This window comes from Microcebus murinus, chromosome 5, assembly GCF_040939455.1.
Source record: "Microcebus murinus isolate Inina chromosome 5, M.murinus_Inina_mat1.0, whole genome shotgun sequence".
Classification (NCBI taxonomy): Eukaryota; Metazoa; Chordata; class Mammalia; order Primates; family Cheirogaleidae; genus Microcebus; species Microcebus murinus.
Window position 1 is genome coordinate 27206937 of NC_134108.1, and position 20502 is coordinate 27227438.

The 20502-nt window shown below is 33.0% G+C and overlaps 1 protein-coding gene across 4 annotated transcripts in view; it reads left to right on the forward strand.

The window, feature by feature from the left end:
* The window catches only part of AHI1 (Abelson helper integration site 1), a 184520-nt gene that overhangs the window by 41046 nt on the left and 122972 nt on the right, over positions 1-20502 (forward strand). For all 4 annotated transcript variants that reach the window (XM_012739468.3, XM_012739470.3, XM_012739469.3 and 1 more), the window contains exons 9-14: positions 2151-2336; positions 3512-3658; positions 7110-7242; positions 9878-10001; positions 15250-15479; positions 17013-17119. In XM_012739468.3, the coding sequence (XP_012594922.1) occupies positions 2151-2336; positions 3512-3658; positions 7110-7242; positions 9878-10001; positions 15250-15479; positions 17013-17119 (927 nt within the window). The remainder of the gene's footprint in view (positions 1-2150; positions 2337-3511; positions 3659-7109; positions 7243-9877; positions 10002-15249; positions 15480-17012; positions 17120-20502) is intronic.

A 20502-nucleotide genomic window follows, 5' to 3' on the forward strand; every position in this document is an offset into this window, starting at 1 on the left:
TGTTAAATGGATGTGGAAAGAGTAGGATAAAAGCCATCTTAAAGAAAGTGACATGAATAAAATAAAAATTTAAATATTATCTACATTGTTGGTTCTAGGAATCTCTTGGATAATTATAGAGTTGTTATAGTGGTTCAAATGAGACTTTCAATTCTTGTAACACGTATAGTGGTAGGTATATTTTTAAACTATAAAGTAATAAAGCCTTATTTATTTGAGCTCTACATTATGTAACATATAACCATGATAGCGAAGTCTTTGCTGGATCTTAGTTGTTTATTCCTGCTAAGCAACATACTAGTGTGAACTAGATTGCCTGATAAATATTAAAATAACTTATGGAAATTATGATTTACAAGCTGGGGAATATCTCCTTAAAATCACTGTGATAAGCTTTGGGGATATTCAGGAGAATTTAGGAAGAGAGTCTGGAATGCCTAATACTTAATGATAGAACATGTCTTACTTCTTTTGAAACTGTTCTTTACCCCTGTCTATCATTTGACACTAATCACCCCCTCAGCTTATAACCTCCATTCTCTTTACATCCTCTCCTAGAGGGGTAGGGGGAAAGATTTGCTATATTTTGCCATCTTTCTTTCCTTATTGATACATCATTCCTGAACTACAGTCTTCATTTTGTCTCCAGCCAAATTTAAATTTCTCCAACAAAATCACTAATGATTTCTATTTGCCAAATTTATTGAACATGTTTCCCGTGTCATTTTGTCACATCTATGTGTTTGATATATCGCTCTATTGAAACTCTTTTACCTTGGTTTTCTTGACACCATCCTTTCCTGATTTTATTTATATTGTTTCTTCAGTTTCCTTCATGGTCTTCCACCTACCTCTTTAATATGAATCCTACTCATAGTTTCATTTGTAACCTGCTTTTTTGGAACCCACTTTTCTCACCTGTGCTTTAGATTTGTAAATGTAGTTACCTACTGGACATTTCAACTTGGATGACCCATAGGTAGCTCACACTCCCCCAAATTGAACATCCTCCCTAATCTCCTACCTCTACTCTTACCTACTTCACTTGGTATTACCACCATCCACCCAGTCTCCCAAGTTTATAACCTTGTAGTTACACTGTTTTGGTAGCAACAAGTGACATGTGGTATTTGAATTCAAATTAGTTAAAATTGAATATAATTAAAAATTCAGTTCCACATTTATACTGGCCACACTTTTAAGTACTAGATAGGCACGTGTGACTAGTGGATTCTATATTGGTTAGCACAAATGTAGAGCATTCCCATCATCATAGAAAGTTTGTTGGACAGTGCTACCTTAGATTCTTTTTTTTACTTTCTAATTTGCATCAGTCAGTAATAGTTATTAAATATGATCTCTATACTGAGTATCTACTCTTCTAGTTTAAAGTCACCTCATATTCTGCCTGAATTGTTGCAAAGGCTTCCAACTATCTTTCTACTCCTAATTTGTAGAGGACACAAAGATTAAAAAGACATTTCCTATTTAAAGTCATGCATAGTCTAGTGGACCATGTCTAATAGGTCTAATAGGTCAAGAACCTATTCTGAGTTGGTGAGATTTTTTTATTTTTCTCATAAGACTCTCCATTTATTTTTTATTTATTTAAATTTTTTTGAGACAGAGTCTCGCTTTGTTGCCCAGGCTAGAGTGAGTGCTGTGGCGTCATCCTAGCTCACAGCAACCTCAAACTCCTGGGTTCAAGCAATCCTACTGCCTCAGCCTCTCAAGTAGCTGGGACTACAGGCATGTGCCACCATGCCCGGCTAATTTTTTCTATATGTATTAGTTGGGCAATTAATTTCTTTCTATTTATAGTAGAGATGGGGTCTCACTCTTGCTCAGGCTGGTTTCAAACTCCTGACCTCGAGCAATCTGCCCTCCTCGACCTCCCAGGCATGAACCACTGTGCTGGGCCAGACTCTCCATTTATTTAGCTTAAACTTCAGCGCTTTTGTTTAGTAGATATTTTAGATAGATCTTTTTAAGAAGGTACAATAAAATATTGAAAGAATGTAATGAATGACTTGTATGAGTTTATTTTTAAATGATTTTCTTTTCAAAATAAGTTTCTGGCTTTATACTATTGCTTTATTAGATATTTATTTTCATTGAAGGTAACATTTTATGTAAATTCTTATTTTAAGCTTCTGGGAGCCAATGGAAATGCAAACATCAATTCAAAACTTCGCTTGCAGCTGTATTACCCACCTACTAAGCCTCGATCCCAATCAAACGTTGTTGAGGTTTTTGAATGGTGGTTAAAATGTCCAAGAAATCGTTATCCATCAACATTGTATGTAACTGTAAGAGGATTGAAAGTTCCAGACTGTGTAAGTTAATAGCATATATAAGTGTATATCCTCTGTTGTTGAAATTAAATGGTGGCATAACATATTTTTCATTTCTGAAAAGATAAGGTCTCTAGAATCATTTTAATAGATTTCTGAAATAGAAAGGTACCTTCAGAGATTATATATTAGGGCTATAATAACTGATACTTAAAAGATGCTTAAATGAATTTTAAGTATTAAATACAGATTACAATGTTATGAAAAATGTTTTGTTAAAATTTGGTGTTGAAAAATTAAAGATAAAAGGTTGATTTAAAGCAGGAATTGACAAATGTTTTCTGTAAAGAGCCATATAGTAAATATTTTAGGCTTTGTAGGCCCTGTGATCTCTGTCGCAACTATTCAGCTTTGCCTTTGTAGTGTGAAAGTAGCTGCATAAACATATGTAGACAGTAACTAAATAAATGGACATGATGTGTTCCAATAAAACTTTATTTACAAAAACAGACAGCAGACTAGATTTGACATATAGGCTTAATTTGCATATTTATAGGTATATTTTCCATAATATTGTTCAAATAATCAGTGTATATTTCTACTGTTGTTTTCCATAGATTAATATTATAAATGATTTTCGCAGAGAATTGGTCCTAAAATGAAAAAAACTTTTGCTTTTGTCTTATTTCTTATAAGGCACTAATCTTTCGAGTTAGTTGCGCATATATATATATATATATATATATATAAAAATACACTGTGACCACAGGCTTGATTTGCAGTGGTTTGAATGGAGTTAAATAAAATCTATCATTAAGAAATGAGGATTTAACCAAATTTAGATTTTTGTGAGATTTGTTTTGTGAGTTTTAAAGTCAGAGATACCAGAGTATATCAGAGCCATCGTATATCATCTGGTAGGTCTTGGTGAAGAAGCAGAAACAAAAGGATAAAATTACTAAATTATTTCATGTAACCATTGGGATCCTATTTTTTTCCTCTAAATGTTTAAGGCTTTTTGATTATAGGACTGTAGTTTCAAGCAGTTTTTATTTTATTTAGAATAATGTACAAATAAAAGTAGAATTTTTTCTGGACTGCATTTTGAAAGTATTTTCATATTACTTGTTTCAATATTTTAAGAACACAATCTATCCTGGAAAAGAGAAAAAGATGAACATGATATATAAATTTTCACATTTTCTGTACATATTTAGATAAAGCCATCTTACCGCTCTATGATGGCTCTTCAAGAGGAAAAACCAGTGTATTGTGAACGTCACCGTGAGTCAAGTTCCATAGCTGCAGAACCTGGATTAGAAGATTCAAAGGAAGTAATAAAGTGGAAACGACTGCCTGGGCAGGTAAAGTATTTGATAATAGTGGATTCATTTAGACATTTACTTATTACCTTTAAAACTTAAGCAGCTCCTAGGGTACCTAGTTTACTACTTAAAATGCTCAGATTATCCTTGATCTTAATCATAATTTATTCTTTCCACTAATTCATTTGACAAATTATAAGAGTTTGCCTATCATATATATAAATACACTATCTTAGGTTCTTTGTTTGGGTGCCTGGGCAGCTGTATAAATTAGTTTGGGCTGCAATAACAAAATACCACAAACTGGGTGGGTTAAACATTTTTTTCTCAAATTTCTGGAGTCTGGAAAGACCAAGATTGAAGTGTAGCCATTTCAGTTCCTGGCGAGGGTCCTCTTCCTAGTCTTGCTATGTCCTCACATGTTGAAAAAGATCATCTCTCTCATGTTTTTTCTTATAAAGACAGTAATCCTATTCATGAGGGTTTCACTCTCATGACCTAATTACTTCCCAGGGCCTCACCTGTAAATATTATCACATTGGGGATTAGAGCTTCAACATATGAATTTTGAGGGGGACTCAAGCATTCAGTCTGTAGCAGAGATCAGGGTCCTGGCAGGGTTGATTCCTTCTGAGGCCTCTCCTTGGCTTGCAAATGGCTACCCTTTTTTTGCCTCTTCACATGGTCTTGTCTTTGTGCATGCATATCCCTGGTGTCTCTCCATCTTCTTATAAGGACATCAGTCTTATTGGATTAGGGCTTCACCCTAATGACCTCATTTTTACTTAATGACCTCTTTAAAGACCTTATCTCCAGGTACTGTTACAGTCTGAGGTACTAGGGTTTAGGGCTTTAACATATGAATTTGGAGAGGAGGATCACAATTCAGACTATAATAGCAGTCAATAGTTTTTTATTTTATTTTACTTTTTGAGATAGGGTATTGCTCTGTTGCCCTTTATTAAAAGGATTTGTTCTGTAAAATTTGGATGCAGTCAAAAGATCACGCTCAAGGATCCAGAAGGCCACATGTGGCCCCAAGGCCTCAGGTACCCTGTCCCCTGAGCCATAACCAGATGCAATTTATCCAAAATCTTAATTTATCCAAACATCTAATATGAAAATAATTTATTATTTATTTTCATTTTCTGTATTTTGCATCACATTTGACTTTCTTTTGATGCCAGTTTCACAGATACATTTTAAAGTCATTTTATTGGCGTTAGAATACTTCAAACATAGTAATATAGAGAGAATAACACTTAGATTATACCCTTGAGGACTGTCCAGTTTAGATGGAAACAGAAAGCAGTTCCAATGTTGTTCGTTTTTAGGTATGCCTCGGAGAAGTCTAAGGAAAGATAGGTATAGAAATAATTGTATAGATCAGCAGTTCTCAAAGTGTGGTTTGGGGACCTCTGGGTCCTGAGATGCTTTCAAGGGTTCCTTGAAGTAAATCTCTTTTCATAATGATTCTGAGATGTTATTAATCTTTTTCAGTTTCATTCTCTCATAAGTGTGCACTAGAGATTTCTAGAGGTAGAGGACATGTGATATCACAAGAGAGTGAATGCTTTTGTTGAGAACCTAGCTTTTATTAAGCTAGATATTAAAGAGATTTTTAAAAGCATAAAACAATTCCATTTTATGTAGTTATTTTTCATAAAGAGGTGTTATCTATGTTAATATTTAATGGCTTTGCAACTGTTATTTTTTAAGTAAATTAACAAATATATTTTAAATTTCTCAATTTTAATTTCTAATATGATTCATAATATAATAATATTCATAGGTATTTCCACATAAACAAGAACCTTGGGGTTCTTGAAATTTTTTTAAACTGTAAAGCATCCTGAAACTAAAAAGGTTCGAGAATTGCACATACGAAGAAGGTGAACTAGAATGGTGGAAGAAGAATTCATTCAACAGTGGAGCTTGAGATAGACCAGGATGGCCAAGTTAGGAGTGAGAGAAGAGGGACAGGGAACGGTATTTCATATGAAGGCAAAGTTTTAAGTAAGTGGGAAAGGACCTATTGTATTCATTAGGCACTCAAAAACTTGGCTGGCTGAAAAACAGAGTTTGTAAAAAAGATACGGTTGTGTGATAGGTTAGACACTCCAAAAGCCTAATACTTGATTGTGAGGAATAATGGAAAGTTTTTGGGTAGGATAGAAGCATGATAACAATTGTTGTTGAGGAAGAATTAATGCCGGCAATGATGTGGGAGATCTTAAGGTAGGATACATGAGAATTAGATGGCAGTCATTGATGCATGAGGTGGTTAAGAGTCTAACCTTGGGTTAATGGTGCCAAAAATGAAAGCTAAGACATGAATACAAGTGATAAAAAGTAAAAACCAGCATGATCTAGTGACAATGTAGTAAAGGAAGGGAAGGAGTCCAAGCTCTTGAAGACCTTTTATTTTTATTATCAAACTTTCATTGAGTGCCTGTTCTAGGTAGGGCACAATGTGAAACCCTGGGAACACAAAGAACATAATAGTGGCTTTAGTGATTTTTTTTAGCCAGTGATTAAGCACAGAGTTTTCCTCAACTACACTTCATATTCTAGGAGCAGCAACAAGTGATTTTTAAAACCTCCTGACATTCCCTTCAATTTTTTTCTTCTTTTTACCCTCTCTCTTTCCCTTTTCTTTATCACGTGGTTGGATTAAGATATGTAGCATGGTGTCTGGTACATGATTGACACCTAAAAATGTCAAATTTTTCACATTCCTAGTAGCTGCTCATAATACTTTCTCCTGAAGTACTGCTAAATCTTGATGCTATTTTTTAAAATTCTAATACCTATCTAGGAAGCAAGCCCTTGAACTTTTGATAGTAGTCTTTGCTGAGGCCCACTAAGCTGGGCTTGACCCTCTGAATAATACTTATTAGCTATATATAGCTGATAATGTTTACTCCTAGCTATTAATAGCTACTCATAGGGTTGCTGTGATGAATATTTAAAGGCATTTGTAATAAGGTACAACATTCATGGCATATAGTAAAGGCCCAGTATATGTTCAATTCAGCTTTTTGAATAATAAGAAATATAGGTATAAGGCTCACTGAAGGTTAGAAGAGGTAGAATTAGGATAAATAGTGTTTTCTACAGTAGATATTAATACCCATAAAATTTTGGTTTCATCTGGTAATAGATAATGAAAACATAAAAATTATAAAGAAAGTGTAATACAGTTAATGAATGAGCAATCAATAGGGGTGATTGGATTACTTTGCAAATACATTTTGCAAGGCAGCCACAAAGGATAGTTATTTTAAGACAGAATGAATGTTCATCCATTCTGGGCTTAATAGAACCAATAGGGTATTTGCTAAAGTCACAAAGACAAGTTCTGCTTACTTGATTTTCCTTTTCATCACAATAAAGCGACTTTTAAAAAATACTACAGTAATTGAAATTAACAACTAGCCTTTGCATTTTAACATTTTCTGATATATTTTTAAAATATATGTTTTTTTAGGCTTGCCGTATCCCAAACAAGCACCTCTTCTCACTAAATGCAGGAGAACGAGGATGTTTTTGTCTTGATTTCTCCCACAACGGCAGAATATTAGCAGCAGCCTGTGCTAGCCGGGATGGATATCCAATTATTTGTGAGTAATAATCCTACGTATTTAATATTATTGTAGCCTATGTGGAGGACATTCTTTCGTTTTTAAAATTCATTGAAATCTGACTTTGAGTCATCCCCAGTACTACTAAATTAAAGAAAACAGATTTCTTCAAGTAAAGAAACAGTTCTTTTATAATAATTTTATACTTTTCTATAGTAACTTTTCAGTAGTAGAGTGAGAATCATCAATTGAAAGATGGTAGATTTATTTTTAAAACATGTAGGAGTATTTGTAAACATTTTCTATTATAAATATAGAAATTTAGAAGGATGAAGGATTAATAAATCTCAGGGAGGATTTTAGTTCAATGTGGTTAGTTGACAGCAATGATGATGTGAATTATGAAAACCCGCAAATTTATTGTGCACTAAATATTGACTCAGGAGCACCTAGATGAAAACTTCTCATTATGGTAGGGACAGCAGCAGAGAGGCCAAGAACAATTATTTTTGTAGCATTAGAGATTTTTAAAGTGAGCATTAACAAACTATTCTAGACTTAGAAGCATTAAATACCCTCCCCTACTTCTGCTCAGTGATGAAAACCAACTGTCTTCAACAGGAAGTAGCCAGCTCCTCATGGGCATCTGCCCTGAGCACTAGGTCTTGTTGAGCTTTTCTCAGCCTCACATACTTTGTCATTCCTTGTTTGATCCACTTTTCTTAGCCAGGACTCATAATTGATTTGAGTGGCATTTATTAAATAAATGTTCCTCCCCATGAAATAATCATAGATTTTAAAAAATGCAAAATTACTGTGTGGTTTGATTACCACTATGCTATTTTTAAAATTCACCAAAAACCTAGATATAGGGGGAAGAAAAGATTCTTAGGAAACATGATCTAAGATATTAATAGCGATTTCTTTATTTCGAATAATGAAAGAATTATTTTCATTCTGATTTATGTTTTAAAAACTTATGTGATAAACATGTGTTACTTTATGCCTAAATAAACTTGTTTAAAATACTGTAAAGGTTTAGATATACCTATTGCGTAAATCTCAAAAAATAGAAGAGGAATCTTTGGTTTGTGACTATTTGATGATGTGTCTACTTGTTATTTGTTTAGCTTGTTGAATGTGCAGATTAATGTTTTTCACATTTGGTAAGTGTTCAGTAATTATTTCTTCAAATGTTATGTTTGCCCCTTTTTCTTTCTTTTTCTGGGACTGTTGTTATACCTATATTGGTATACTTGGTGGTATCCCACAGGTCTCTGAAGCTTTTTGATTTTTTTTCATTCTTTTACTTTTTTTTTGAGACTGAGTCTTGCCCTGTTGCCCGGGCTAGAGTGCTGTGACCTCAGCCTAGCTCACAGCAACCTCAAACTCCTGGGCTCAAGCAATCCTACTGCTTCAGCCTCCCGAATAGCTGGGACTACAGGCATGCGCCACCATGCCCAGCTAATTTTTTATATATTTTTTTAGTTGTCCAGCTAATTTCTTTCTATTTTTAGTAGAGACAGCGTCTCGCTCTTGCTCAGAGCTGGTCTCTAACTCATGCGATCAAGCAATCCTCCTGCCTCTGTCTCCCAGAGTGCTGGGATTATAGGCATGAGCCACCAAGCCCAGGCCATTCTTTTATTTTTTGTTCCACAAACTAGATAATCTCCATTGACCTATCATCAGGTTTGATAATTCTAACATTCAGATCTGTTGTTGATGAGAAATTACTGTCACACTTTAATTCTTTAGACATGATTTTCTTTAGATCTTTGTACATACTTATAATAGTTTATTTAAAAGAGAGACTCCTGACAAAGGGGTAATTCATGTTTTGGGCAGGACGGAGCTGGACAGCATGAGATTTCATCACGCTGCTCAGAATGGGGCACAATTTTAAACTTATGAATTTCTTATTTCTGGAATTTTCCATTTGATATTTTCAGACCATGGTTGACTGTGGGTAACTGAAACCACAGAAAGTGAAACTGGAGATAAAGGAGGGACTTCTGAACTACTTAGTATTTTAAAGGGCAATTGGTTTTACCACTAGGTGGAAGTAGAGACTTGGAAACTTTGTTCTGTGTTATCTTGGAAGATTTCATTGTATATGTGATGTATAGTAATACCACTGTGCTTTATCTATCAAATTAAGTGGCCGTTACTTCCCTTACTCTATCATTTTAGTATTAAATTTCTTTTCTGACAATAGTAGTTTAAACTTCTCATTACTTCAAATAATTAAAATTTTGGTTGGCATTTATTTAATATTCAGTTAAAATGATACTTCATGAAAGCCCAAATTATAGGATATTTGAAGTGAATTGCAATGTAAATATTATTTACTTGATTAATAAATTGATTATCAAAAATTTGTAAAGGATTGCTTTGAAGAGATGAGAATAATTGATCATTGTAGCATATTATAAGATTTTGTATGTAAATTCTTGTGTAAAGCAAATGAAAAACTATTCTTAAGTAGATTTTGATATTTTGTTTACAATACAAATATTTTTGTTTGAAATTTTGTTTACACTGCAAATTGTTTTTGGTTATAATTTTGTTACATTGTTTAACTTATATGTAAATTATGATAAATTATGTATTTGTATATTATTAGATTAAGGATCCTGTGTCTGGGAACTTACTAATTTATAAATATTTTCGTTAGTATATGAAATTCCTTCTGGACGTTTCCTGAGAGAATTATGTGGCCACCTCAATATCATTTATGATCTTTGCTGGTCAAAAGATGATCGCTATATCCTTACATCATCATCCGATGGCACTGCCAGGTTAGTGTACTTGAGAAGTACCTATGTGTATGCTGTTTGCCATCAAGGAAAGCAAAGAGAATATAAAGTGATACAACTACTCTTATTCTTCAATCATTTTTTACCCATGAAGGGACTGTCACAAATATGCCTCATGCAGACTGACAAAATTGTAGTAAGACTTTTTTTCTTGAAGATATTTTTCTTAAACATCTTTTACATATATAACATTTAATATTTCGAGTCCTCACTATCTTTAAATGATCATATGTAAACTGTTTGATTAATGCTTTGAGGTGAGGTCATTAGGCACCTGAGACTTTTTCTTAGAACTTAAGCTCTCGATGGCAGGGATTCTGTCTTCACTGTTGGCTGACGGCAGAGGCTAGAACCGAATCGTGCTCAGTATAACTGTAGGAGAAATAAATGAATGTGTACCTTATGTTTTAAGAGTTTTATACATTGTTAAATATTTACATTTTTCAGAATGTCAATCTTAAAAATAATTATCCCGTATCAATTTAATAAGTATCACAATAGAACATTTTAAAGGCTAATTTTTAAAGTTTCATTTGTACTTTTTTAGCTGCTTGTTCTACCTTAAGTGTGTCCTAAAAATACTAGATAATTTTTATCTAATTAGATTATTTTTCAAGATACTTTTATATATATGCCATTTAATTTGATTCCAACAACTGTTAGGTGGCCACACATTATTCTCTCTACATACTAGGGAACTGACATGTAGAGTAATTTGAGATCCATGCTGACTTCGCTCTCATTTACTTCTTCTGCCTCCTGCTCTCTTAACACTTCATGTGACTGCTAGTTTCTGGGCCCCTTCTCCTTCTACTAATCTTATCAACCTCCTTTTCTGTGTTTCTATGTCTGATTGATCAAGATGTTATCATTGTTGTTTAGTTTATATTTACATGAAAACGATGATGATTAATAACAATTGATTTTCTTCTCCTTTGAGCTGGGCACCTACTATTATTCTCCCTTAGCAATATTGTCAAGAATCTATCTGTTCTGTTCTGTCAGATGCCAGGTAGTGCTAGAGAAAAATACATAACTTCGCTGAGGCCCAACTCGATTCGTAAGTCTTAAAGTCACCTGTGTTCTCATCTCTGCTGACCAATCTTTTTATTTATCTTTATTCATCTTCCTTTTCTCATTCCTGTGGCAGCAGATCCAAACCTTACCTCACATCAAGTTCTATATGCTAAATCACACTCTTCCCACTTTCATTATGTGACTACTTTCAATCTACAGTGAAATTTAACCAGCTATGAACTTCCTATTTTCCCTCTGGTTTCCCTCCTAAAATCTGCACATTCACCCATTTTTATCTCTGTTCATCTCTTTAACAGGTATAGGGACTGACTTTTTAAAGGTTTGTCTTTGGCCTGAGCTTTTTATATCAGTCCTTTAATCTATAATTCTATTACATCTACTATTTCCTACCCCACTGGTGTGTTTAGTGTCTTCCTCTATATTGATTTTGTCCTCTCATCTTAGAAATATGCTTAAATCTCCTCATCTTTAAAACATCTTTTTCAGTTCCTCCTGCCTTCTACATTAGCACATTATTTTTTTTTCTTTCTACACCATCAAGAGCATTCTATACATACTGTCTTTACTTGAACCCAATTAGTTAGCTTGTATTCCCACCATGCTGTATAAATTGTCTTCTTCAAGAGATCAGTTTCTTGCTCATTTTTAGATCCATTGCCCAGTTTTTGTCATTATTCTGTTTTCCTTCACTGCAGTAATTGTTTATTGACCAGTCTTCGAATAGTTTTAATTCATGGTTTTCATTAATAACCTCTTCTGTTTTCTTTTTACAACTCTGGCCAATTCTAATCATCCCCTTTCTCTGGTTCCTTTTCCTCTGTCTGTTCTCTGTATATGTTTTTCCCCAGGATCCCTTACTTGATCATCTCCTGGTTTTATATCCTTATCCTGGTTTCTCCTGTCTTCCCTAGCTTTGACTCTCATTTATACACTAATGTCTTCTGGCTCCTACCTTTTTTATGAGTTTGACTTTATATTATACATTTCCACCTGAATGGACCAGTACTATCTCAAATCAAAAAATCAAACTTTCTGACCTCTTCAAATCTTGTTCCTCCCACCCCCAGTCCTCTTAAATATATTTTTAATGGCATCTTTATCCACCCTGTCTCCCAAGCTGGGGATTCAGATAGTGCTCATCCTTTCCTTCTTTCCCACATTCCTTTTCATACCTAATTAAGCACTAAAGTCTGCCAATTCTCCCTCCTCAAAGGCTCACCATTCTGTAACATCCTCTTTATCCTCACTGCTTTATCCTCCTTAATTCAGGCCCTGTTATTTCTTACTTAAATTGTTGCTATTAAACCTTCCCAGTGTGCAGTCTCTAGGTCCTGTGTCTCTACTGTACTAAAATTATCTTTCCAAAACTATCTTTCATAATGCTTTGATTTTAAAAAATGTTTGATTACCCATTTTCCATTGGAAAATTTTCCAGTTCCTTAGTATAGCATGAAAGACGTGTTCTTCATTGACCTTACATCCTTTTCTTGTGCACTTCCCCTGTGCACTTTGCTTCACCCACACAATCTTTTGAAATACCCTTAGCATCTTATCTTCTTTGGTATCTTCATGCCCTTTCGCCTTACCTACTTTTCCTATACTCAATTGCCCTTCCGCTACCCTTCCTAACTCATTCATTCAACATAAATTTATTAAGTGCTTTTTGTGGGTTCATGATCATTCTTTGAAATCCAGCTCAAATTTTATCATTTCTTAAAGCCATCTTGGGTTTCCCCACATATTGTACAGTATATTATAGTATACTATAGTATAGTACACAGTATATTATAGTAAAGTATACTTTTTTCCTTATGTAGCTTTAAAACTGATAATAATTTAGGACTCTTTGTGAGTCCGTGAAAGCATTAACTGAGCGAAAAGAGAAGCATTGTGACCAGAATCAAAAAGACAAGGAGGTTTTTGAAAGAGGTATGGAATGCTTGTAATGAGTAAGCTGAAGTCAAAAGGAAGAAAAATAGAATTATAAATACTCACAAATGGCAAAAGTATGGATTTCTTCCCCTGTCTTCTCTTTCTTTATTCCTGGGGATCACTGTCACATGTTATCCTTAGTGTCTCTTAAGTATTTCCCACTGGTTAGCTTTCTGCTATGTGAGTTTATCCTAAATCCCTTTCTTTAATTATTTCCAGAATAATTTGTGTTTCTTTAGTTATCTCCAGAATAAGCCCCTAATACAACAGAAAGACTTCTCCATGTGTAATGGCTCCCAAATAGGCCCTTATATCCCCACTGCACCCTCTTCTTCACACATACTGTTTAACTTTGGTATGCTTTTTATTTCCCAAATCTAGTAAATTTTTTGTGTGTTCATCCAGTCTTTACAAATTTGTGTTTCTTTGTTCTCTATAATCAGTCTTATTATTCCCCAAAATGCATTAATATATTTGTTTTGTTCTTGGCTTTTACCATTGCCTGAGTAACAAAACCCATCATTAATACCAGTTCTGTTTTTACACAAAAAGCTTCATTTATATTTTAAAAATATTATGTCTATTTAATTGTATTTAGCTGTTTTGAAGATATATTTCCTTCGCTTCTTCCTGTTAAATTTTAATAGTATTTTAAATAATGCTGCTAATATTTATTAGCGAGCAACTAAGGTTTAATTATCTTTCTTATTTTCCTCTTAATTTAGTAATTTTATTTTAATAAGTATCATATTTCATGTAGCATATGTTCATTGAAAAATATACTGTGGTAAAAATATTTATGCAGTGACACGTGCTTTATTTTTACTTGAAAACATGTTCTTTCACTTCCTTCATTATTAGTTTGGATTCTTAGTAGTTGAAGATTATATCCTGTATTTTTAAGCAGCTGCTGAGAAAAGTCATAGAATGTTATTCTTGAATTGCAAATGTGTTTTTTCTTTTACCAGTAATTTTATAAAGGACTTAATTTGCTTTGGGTTTTAGGCAGCAATTAAAAGGATGAGCTATAAATTCCCATATTAAAAATTAATATATTTTTTTAATCCTAATAACTTAAATAAATAAAAAAGAATCCAATGTTCTACACTCATATAGCACCTGACTATTGCTAGATTTTGCCTGTTTTTTCATGTTGCTAGAAATGTGGAGTATCTGACATAAGAGTTTAACCCTGAAGGTTTACTTTTTCATCAAGACTGTAACAATGATGATAATCTTAAATTTTTAAAAAACTCAGCCATTACTTATAGAAAAGATAATGAGAGTATTAAACATGAAAAGAGTGCTTAATATAGGATAGTCTGTTTTCTATCAAAATATCACAATTATTTTAATCTTATTTTACTTGAGAATTCAGAATAATTTCAATATGGTTTTCAGTTCTTTGAGATTTTCATGTTTATCATCTAGGCTTCGAAATTACAAATATAAAAGTTAATGGAGGCTGGGCGCGGTGGCTCACGCCTGTAATCCTAGCACTCTGGGAAGCCGAGGCGGGCGGATTGCTCAAGGTCAGGAGTTCAAAACCAGCCTGAGCGAGACCCCGTCTCTACCATAAAAATAGAAAGAAATTAATTGGCCAACTAATATATTTATATATAAAAATCAGCCGGGCATGGTGGCTTGTGCCTGTAGTCCCAGCTACTCGGGAGGCTGAGGCAGGAGGATTGCTTGAGCCCAGGAGTTTGAGGTTGCTGTGAGCTAGGCTGACGCCACGGCACTCACTCTAGCCTAGGCAAGAAAGCGAGACTCTGTCTCAAAAAAAAAAAAAAAAAAAGTTAATGGAGTATTTTATTCTCTACACCACTATTAGTAAGCATTTTACAAAAGCAGTATAAACAACCTAAATGGAAAATCATTAAAGTTTATTCCTATATATTTTTATCTATACTGTAGTAAGTACAATATTTTACCAATTATTCAATGTATGTTAATATCAAAAATAGGTTTAAAAAACAGATATATCCAAATACAAATACATTTTTAACTTTAAAGTATAGATTGCAATTAGTGAATATAGTATGCTTAATAACTAAGAAGTAATTTCATTAAGATGTGAAAATTTCTAGCCATTAAATATATATTCATCATTATAATTTTTACTGTTATAAAACTTAGTTTACCATTGGTTGTTGTCACTTGATTACTGAAGGTTCATTTCCTGTATTGGTTCTCAGAAAAACTGTTACAAGAAACTCTGCCTTTCAGAAGCAATATGTAAGTTTTTATCCTTTTCCAGGATATGGAAAAATGAAATAAATAATACAAATACTTTCAGAGTTTTACCTCATCCTTCATTTGTTTACACGGCTAAATTCCATCCAGCTGTAAGAGAACTGGTGGTTACAGGATGCTATGATTCTATAATACGGATATGGAAGGTTGATCTGAGAGACGATTCTGCCATATTGGTCCGACAGTTTGACGTTCACAAAAGTTTTATCAACTCGCTCTGTTTTGATGCTGAAGGTATGTCAGAGAATATGTTCCAAATGAAGATTAGCTACGTGATAATTTTTTAAATTTTACTAGGATAATACTTATTTAAGCTTGAGAAGGATTTTATGTGCTGGTGATAAAATTTAATATTGTACATATTTAGATTTATGCTCATTTTGCAGATCACATGATAGATTTGGCACTGAGTGAGTTCTGTTTGCAATTTTAAAGTAATTAAATTCCTAAATATTTAAATTAAATTAATCTTTGCTGCAACAACCAGTCAGGTACCAAATTTCATGAATATATTTCTTTGCACTGGTGATAATCATTCTTAGTAGGTTTTCTTTAAAGGAAATTTTAAGTTAAAGGACACAGGGGGAAAAATCCCAAAAGAATATTGAAAATATATTTTTTAAATGTAGCAACAGGATTTTTTTTAAATACACAAACATACAGAAGGTTTTGCAGTTAAAGGTATATATTAGTATATGAATAATATAGATTTTTTAAAGATATAAAATATAGATCATTTTATCTGAAAGAATAAAGAAATTGTCATTAGCTATTAAATAGTTTTTATGTAATTTCAGATACTAGGTATATAGGCCATATCTACAATTAATTAGTATGAAGTCCAGATCAAAATGATAATACTGCTAGTATACTCTGTTCAACTATAGGAATATTAATAAATTTGGAACATATTTAGGAAAGGCTCTAAATAAAAATATGCCTGAAAATTTTGCCATAATAGAAGTAGCCCAGATTATAAGACAGCAATAAAGAATTTCTTTAAATATTTGAACATAAGATATCCAAATGCGGGGAAAAAAAAGGAAATCAGTCTATGTCACTCCAGTAGGTAAAGGCAGGGCCAAAGCTGCATAAGACAGATTTTCTTTGTTCAGAATTAGAAAGAGCATGGAGCAGTTCAACAGTGGAATAAACTGTTTTATAAAATATTAAATTCACACTTGCTGAATAGCCATCTGTAGTGATGATGTGTAAGATATTCCTGAGTGGGTCTGAAGTTGAATTTGATGGTCTTTGAGGTCCCTGTCAACTTTAAGGTGGTTTGACTCTAAAGAATTGATGTTACTGTGTTATTTATTATTTTATTCATTCCCTGATCATTTATTGAGTTCCTCCTAAGTCTCAGGTATTATGCTAACAGTGTATGTTAGAATATAGGTATTTTTTAGGAATATAAAACAGATTATATAGGTTAATAAAGATGAAGAATACAAATTATTGGGGATAATTTGGTTTTGAAATGTGAGTCATGTACACATGCACTGAGATGTTCATTTCTTTTTGTATTCAAATTCAGATAAGTGGCAAAGGTAAATAAATCATCAAAAATAAAAGAGTGAAAAATTCATTTAAAGATAATTGGGATTTGATTATGAGTTATATTTTGCTTTTTTTAAACTGAAATACCTATTACCAGGCCTTTAATTCTTTGATTGTTTTTCTGGGTTATGGTTTTCCCCAACTTCATAGTATTTATTTCTAACTCGTGACATTTATGAGTGAGTAATTTTATTTTTTTTTCAATAGGTCATCACATGTATTCAGGAGACTGCACAGGGGCAATTGTTGTTTGGAATACCTATGTCAAAATTAATGATTTGCAACATTCAGTGCGCCACTGGTCTGTAAATAAGGTATAACATCATATTTTATATTTTGGGATTTAATTAAAGAAATTAGAAAAAATTACAACCACATGACTTTAAGATAGGACAATCAAGGTGTTCTCTCTTTTCAAAAAATTATCAGTTTTTCTCAGTACCTGAAAAATCAGTTATCAATAATTATCACATCTTCCTGACGACTGATTAGTGATAAAACAACTTAGTAAAGATTTTCTTAATTTTGGCTAGGCTTTAATTTTACTTTTTTGAAACCCAGTCTGCACTGTGGCATTCAGTAATCCATTAGCTGACATTCTGTGCTAAAATGCGGGATATGTTATATTACCATCTATAAGTAATAGCTTATATTTTCTGTTATTCATATCCTTTTTTTCTTGGTCCAATAATATCTTTGTAAAAACAGTATACTGAGCGTTCTGTCAACAGTGGTGTCTTTTAGAATTATATAATTATGATGGAGGTCTATCATTTAATCATAATAATTGTTTCACTTGCAATTTGCTAAATAAACAGGAACAAATGAATTAAGTCCTTTCATTTTTGAGATATTTTTAAGATAGCTTTTATATTAATCAATTTTGTTAGTGTATTTTTTTAGTTTTCAGTTAATGATAAAATGAATCATTAAACTTGGGTTTGTCTTACATAAATTGCTATAGTTTCTGCCTAATGTGGTTGGTCTACTGTTCTTCAGTTTTTCATAATAGATTGTGACAGTAGTTGTCCTCATTTGAAAAAAGGTACTCTATGAAAAACAATTTCCATGAACTTTAGTTAAATTTATTGAGTCTATTAAATCTGTTTAAAACACAGTCTATTCTATTTTTAGTCATTCTTGTATGGTCAGTCAGATTAATGAATGATGTCTTAAAATTCATAATGTAGCCTAATTTTACATACTTTGGAAAGAACTTTCTAATTACTTATATACCTGAGGGATTGGCAAGGCTCCTAACACACCAGTTTCATTCATTGAGTTCATTATGTAGAATTTATTATTTGTTATAAAAATCTTGTGTTTCTTTACCTTAATATAGTAATTAAGAGACATATTTACCTTGAAAATCTACAGCTTGGTCATTACTTAAGATAGTCAAAAATAAAATGTTAGAGAATGGGCTAGAATATCTTTTTAGTAGCTAATGCTATATGACAAACTGGAAACTGTGATTTCATAGTGAGTTTTATTCAGCCACCAGGGTGGGGAATACTAAGTTACACTCATCTGTCCCTTAAGGATGAAGTATTTCATGTGCTACTGTACATACTACTTGGACCAGGACACAGGCTTTAAAACAAAGGCTTTTTCAGTTTGAGCATGAATCTGGTAAAGAAAAATATGGATGAAATCAACAGATACTGCAATCACTAAGTCTACCAGTAACTTTCTCAGATTTATACCTAATAGTTAACTTGTTAGGCAGTTTTGTTTTTAATTTTACACTTTTGCATCTGTTGCAGTTGCTCAAATCCCCAATAGTCTTACCCCACCCGAAATTTGTTATATAGTTCAGCTTAGTGAAACCTCATCTGTGGTGTCAGTGTTTCACTTTTTTCTGTAACTTTTAAAAAATAGCTGACAACAGGTCTTAGTGTCAAACAGCCGTAGCAGGGGCTCAGCTACTAGTATGAACATTGCAGCCTACCTCTGCTGGCGCCAATCACACACACACACACACACACACATACACACACACATACACACACACATACACACACTTCTCCTTAAAGGAGAAGAAGGCTGATTCAGAATTCTGCTTGGAGGTTAAGCAGACTCTCCTTTGATTCTTTGGACTTTAGCCTAAGCAATTTTGTATTTGGAATTTTTTTTTCTTTCTCCTAGTAATTCAAACAATAAAGACCTTTGGTAATTTTTTAAAAACAAATTTTATTGTGTATATTTGAGGTATACAACATGATATATGGGATACACATAGATAGTGAAAATGTTACTATAGTGAAACAAATTAACAGATCCATCATGCCACATAATGACCTTTTAGTTTTTGTTTTTGTGGCAAGAGCCGCAAAGATCTACTCATTCTTTATAAATCCTAAATACTGTATAATTTTATTACTACTAGTCCTCATGTTGTACATTACACCTCTAGACTTGTTCATCCTACATTCTGCTACTTTGTATCCTCTGACCCACATCTCCCATTTTCTCCTCCTAACCCCACCCTGGTAACCACTGTTTTGTTTTCCATCTGTGTATATTTGAATTTTTTTTTCTTTTTAGATTCCACATATAAGTGAGATCACGTAGTATTTTTCTTTCTGTTTCTGGCTTGTTTCACTTATCATAATGTCCTCCAGCTTCATCCATGTTGTGGCAAATGGCAAGATCTTATTCTTTTTTTAGAGCTGAATAATAATAATATGTCTTACAGTTTCTTTATCTGTTCATCTGTTGACAGATACTGATTGTTTCTGTATCTTGATATTGTGAATAATGCTGCAGAGAACATGGGAATGCAGATATCTTTATGAGGTGGTGGTTTCATTTTTGGGGGGTAATATGCCCAGAAGAGGAATTGCTGGGTCATATGGTAGTTCTTTTTTTAACTTCCTTAGAAACCTACAAACTGTTTTTCACAATAGCTAAACCAACCTACATTTTTATTTCCCTGATGATTAGCGATATTGAGCACTTTTTCATATACCTGTTGGCCATTTTTATGTCGTGTTTGGAGATCTGTCTATTCACATCTTTTGCCTATTTTTAAATCAGATTGTTTTTCCACTATTGAGTTATGTGAGTTCTTTATAAATTTTGGATATTAACTCCTTATCAGAGATATGGCTTGAAAATACTTTTTCCCAATCTATAGGCTGCCATTTCATTTTGTTTCCTTTGCTGTACAGAAACATTTTAGTTTGATTTAGTCCCATTTGTTTATTTTTGCTTCTGTGGCCTGAGCCTTTGGTGGGATATATGAAAAATTATTGCCAAGAATAGACCAATGTCCAGTCCTTTGTTTTCTTCTAGGAATTTTGTAGTTTCTGGTCTTACATTTAGATCTTTTATCCATTTTAAGTTGATTTTTGTGTATGGTATAAGACAAGGGTCCAATTTAATTCTCTTTGTAATTCTTCCAATGCAAGGCTTGTGCAGGCAGGTTTTCTTTGAGTGTTTATGTCCTTTTTGACATCATTAGTTGAGTATCTTATTTAGCTGATCAAATGACTATCAACAACCCCACCTAAAATTACAGACTAAATTAAATGATTTCAGAATAAAATGTTGATAGCATATCTTTTCCAAGACAAGTGAAAGTGTATGAAGGAAAAAAATCTGAGACTGGAATAGAACTTGAAAGTTAATTCCATATTTGTTTTGAATTTATAAAAATTGGAAGCCTTCTTATATAATGTTAAATAGAAAATAC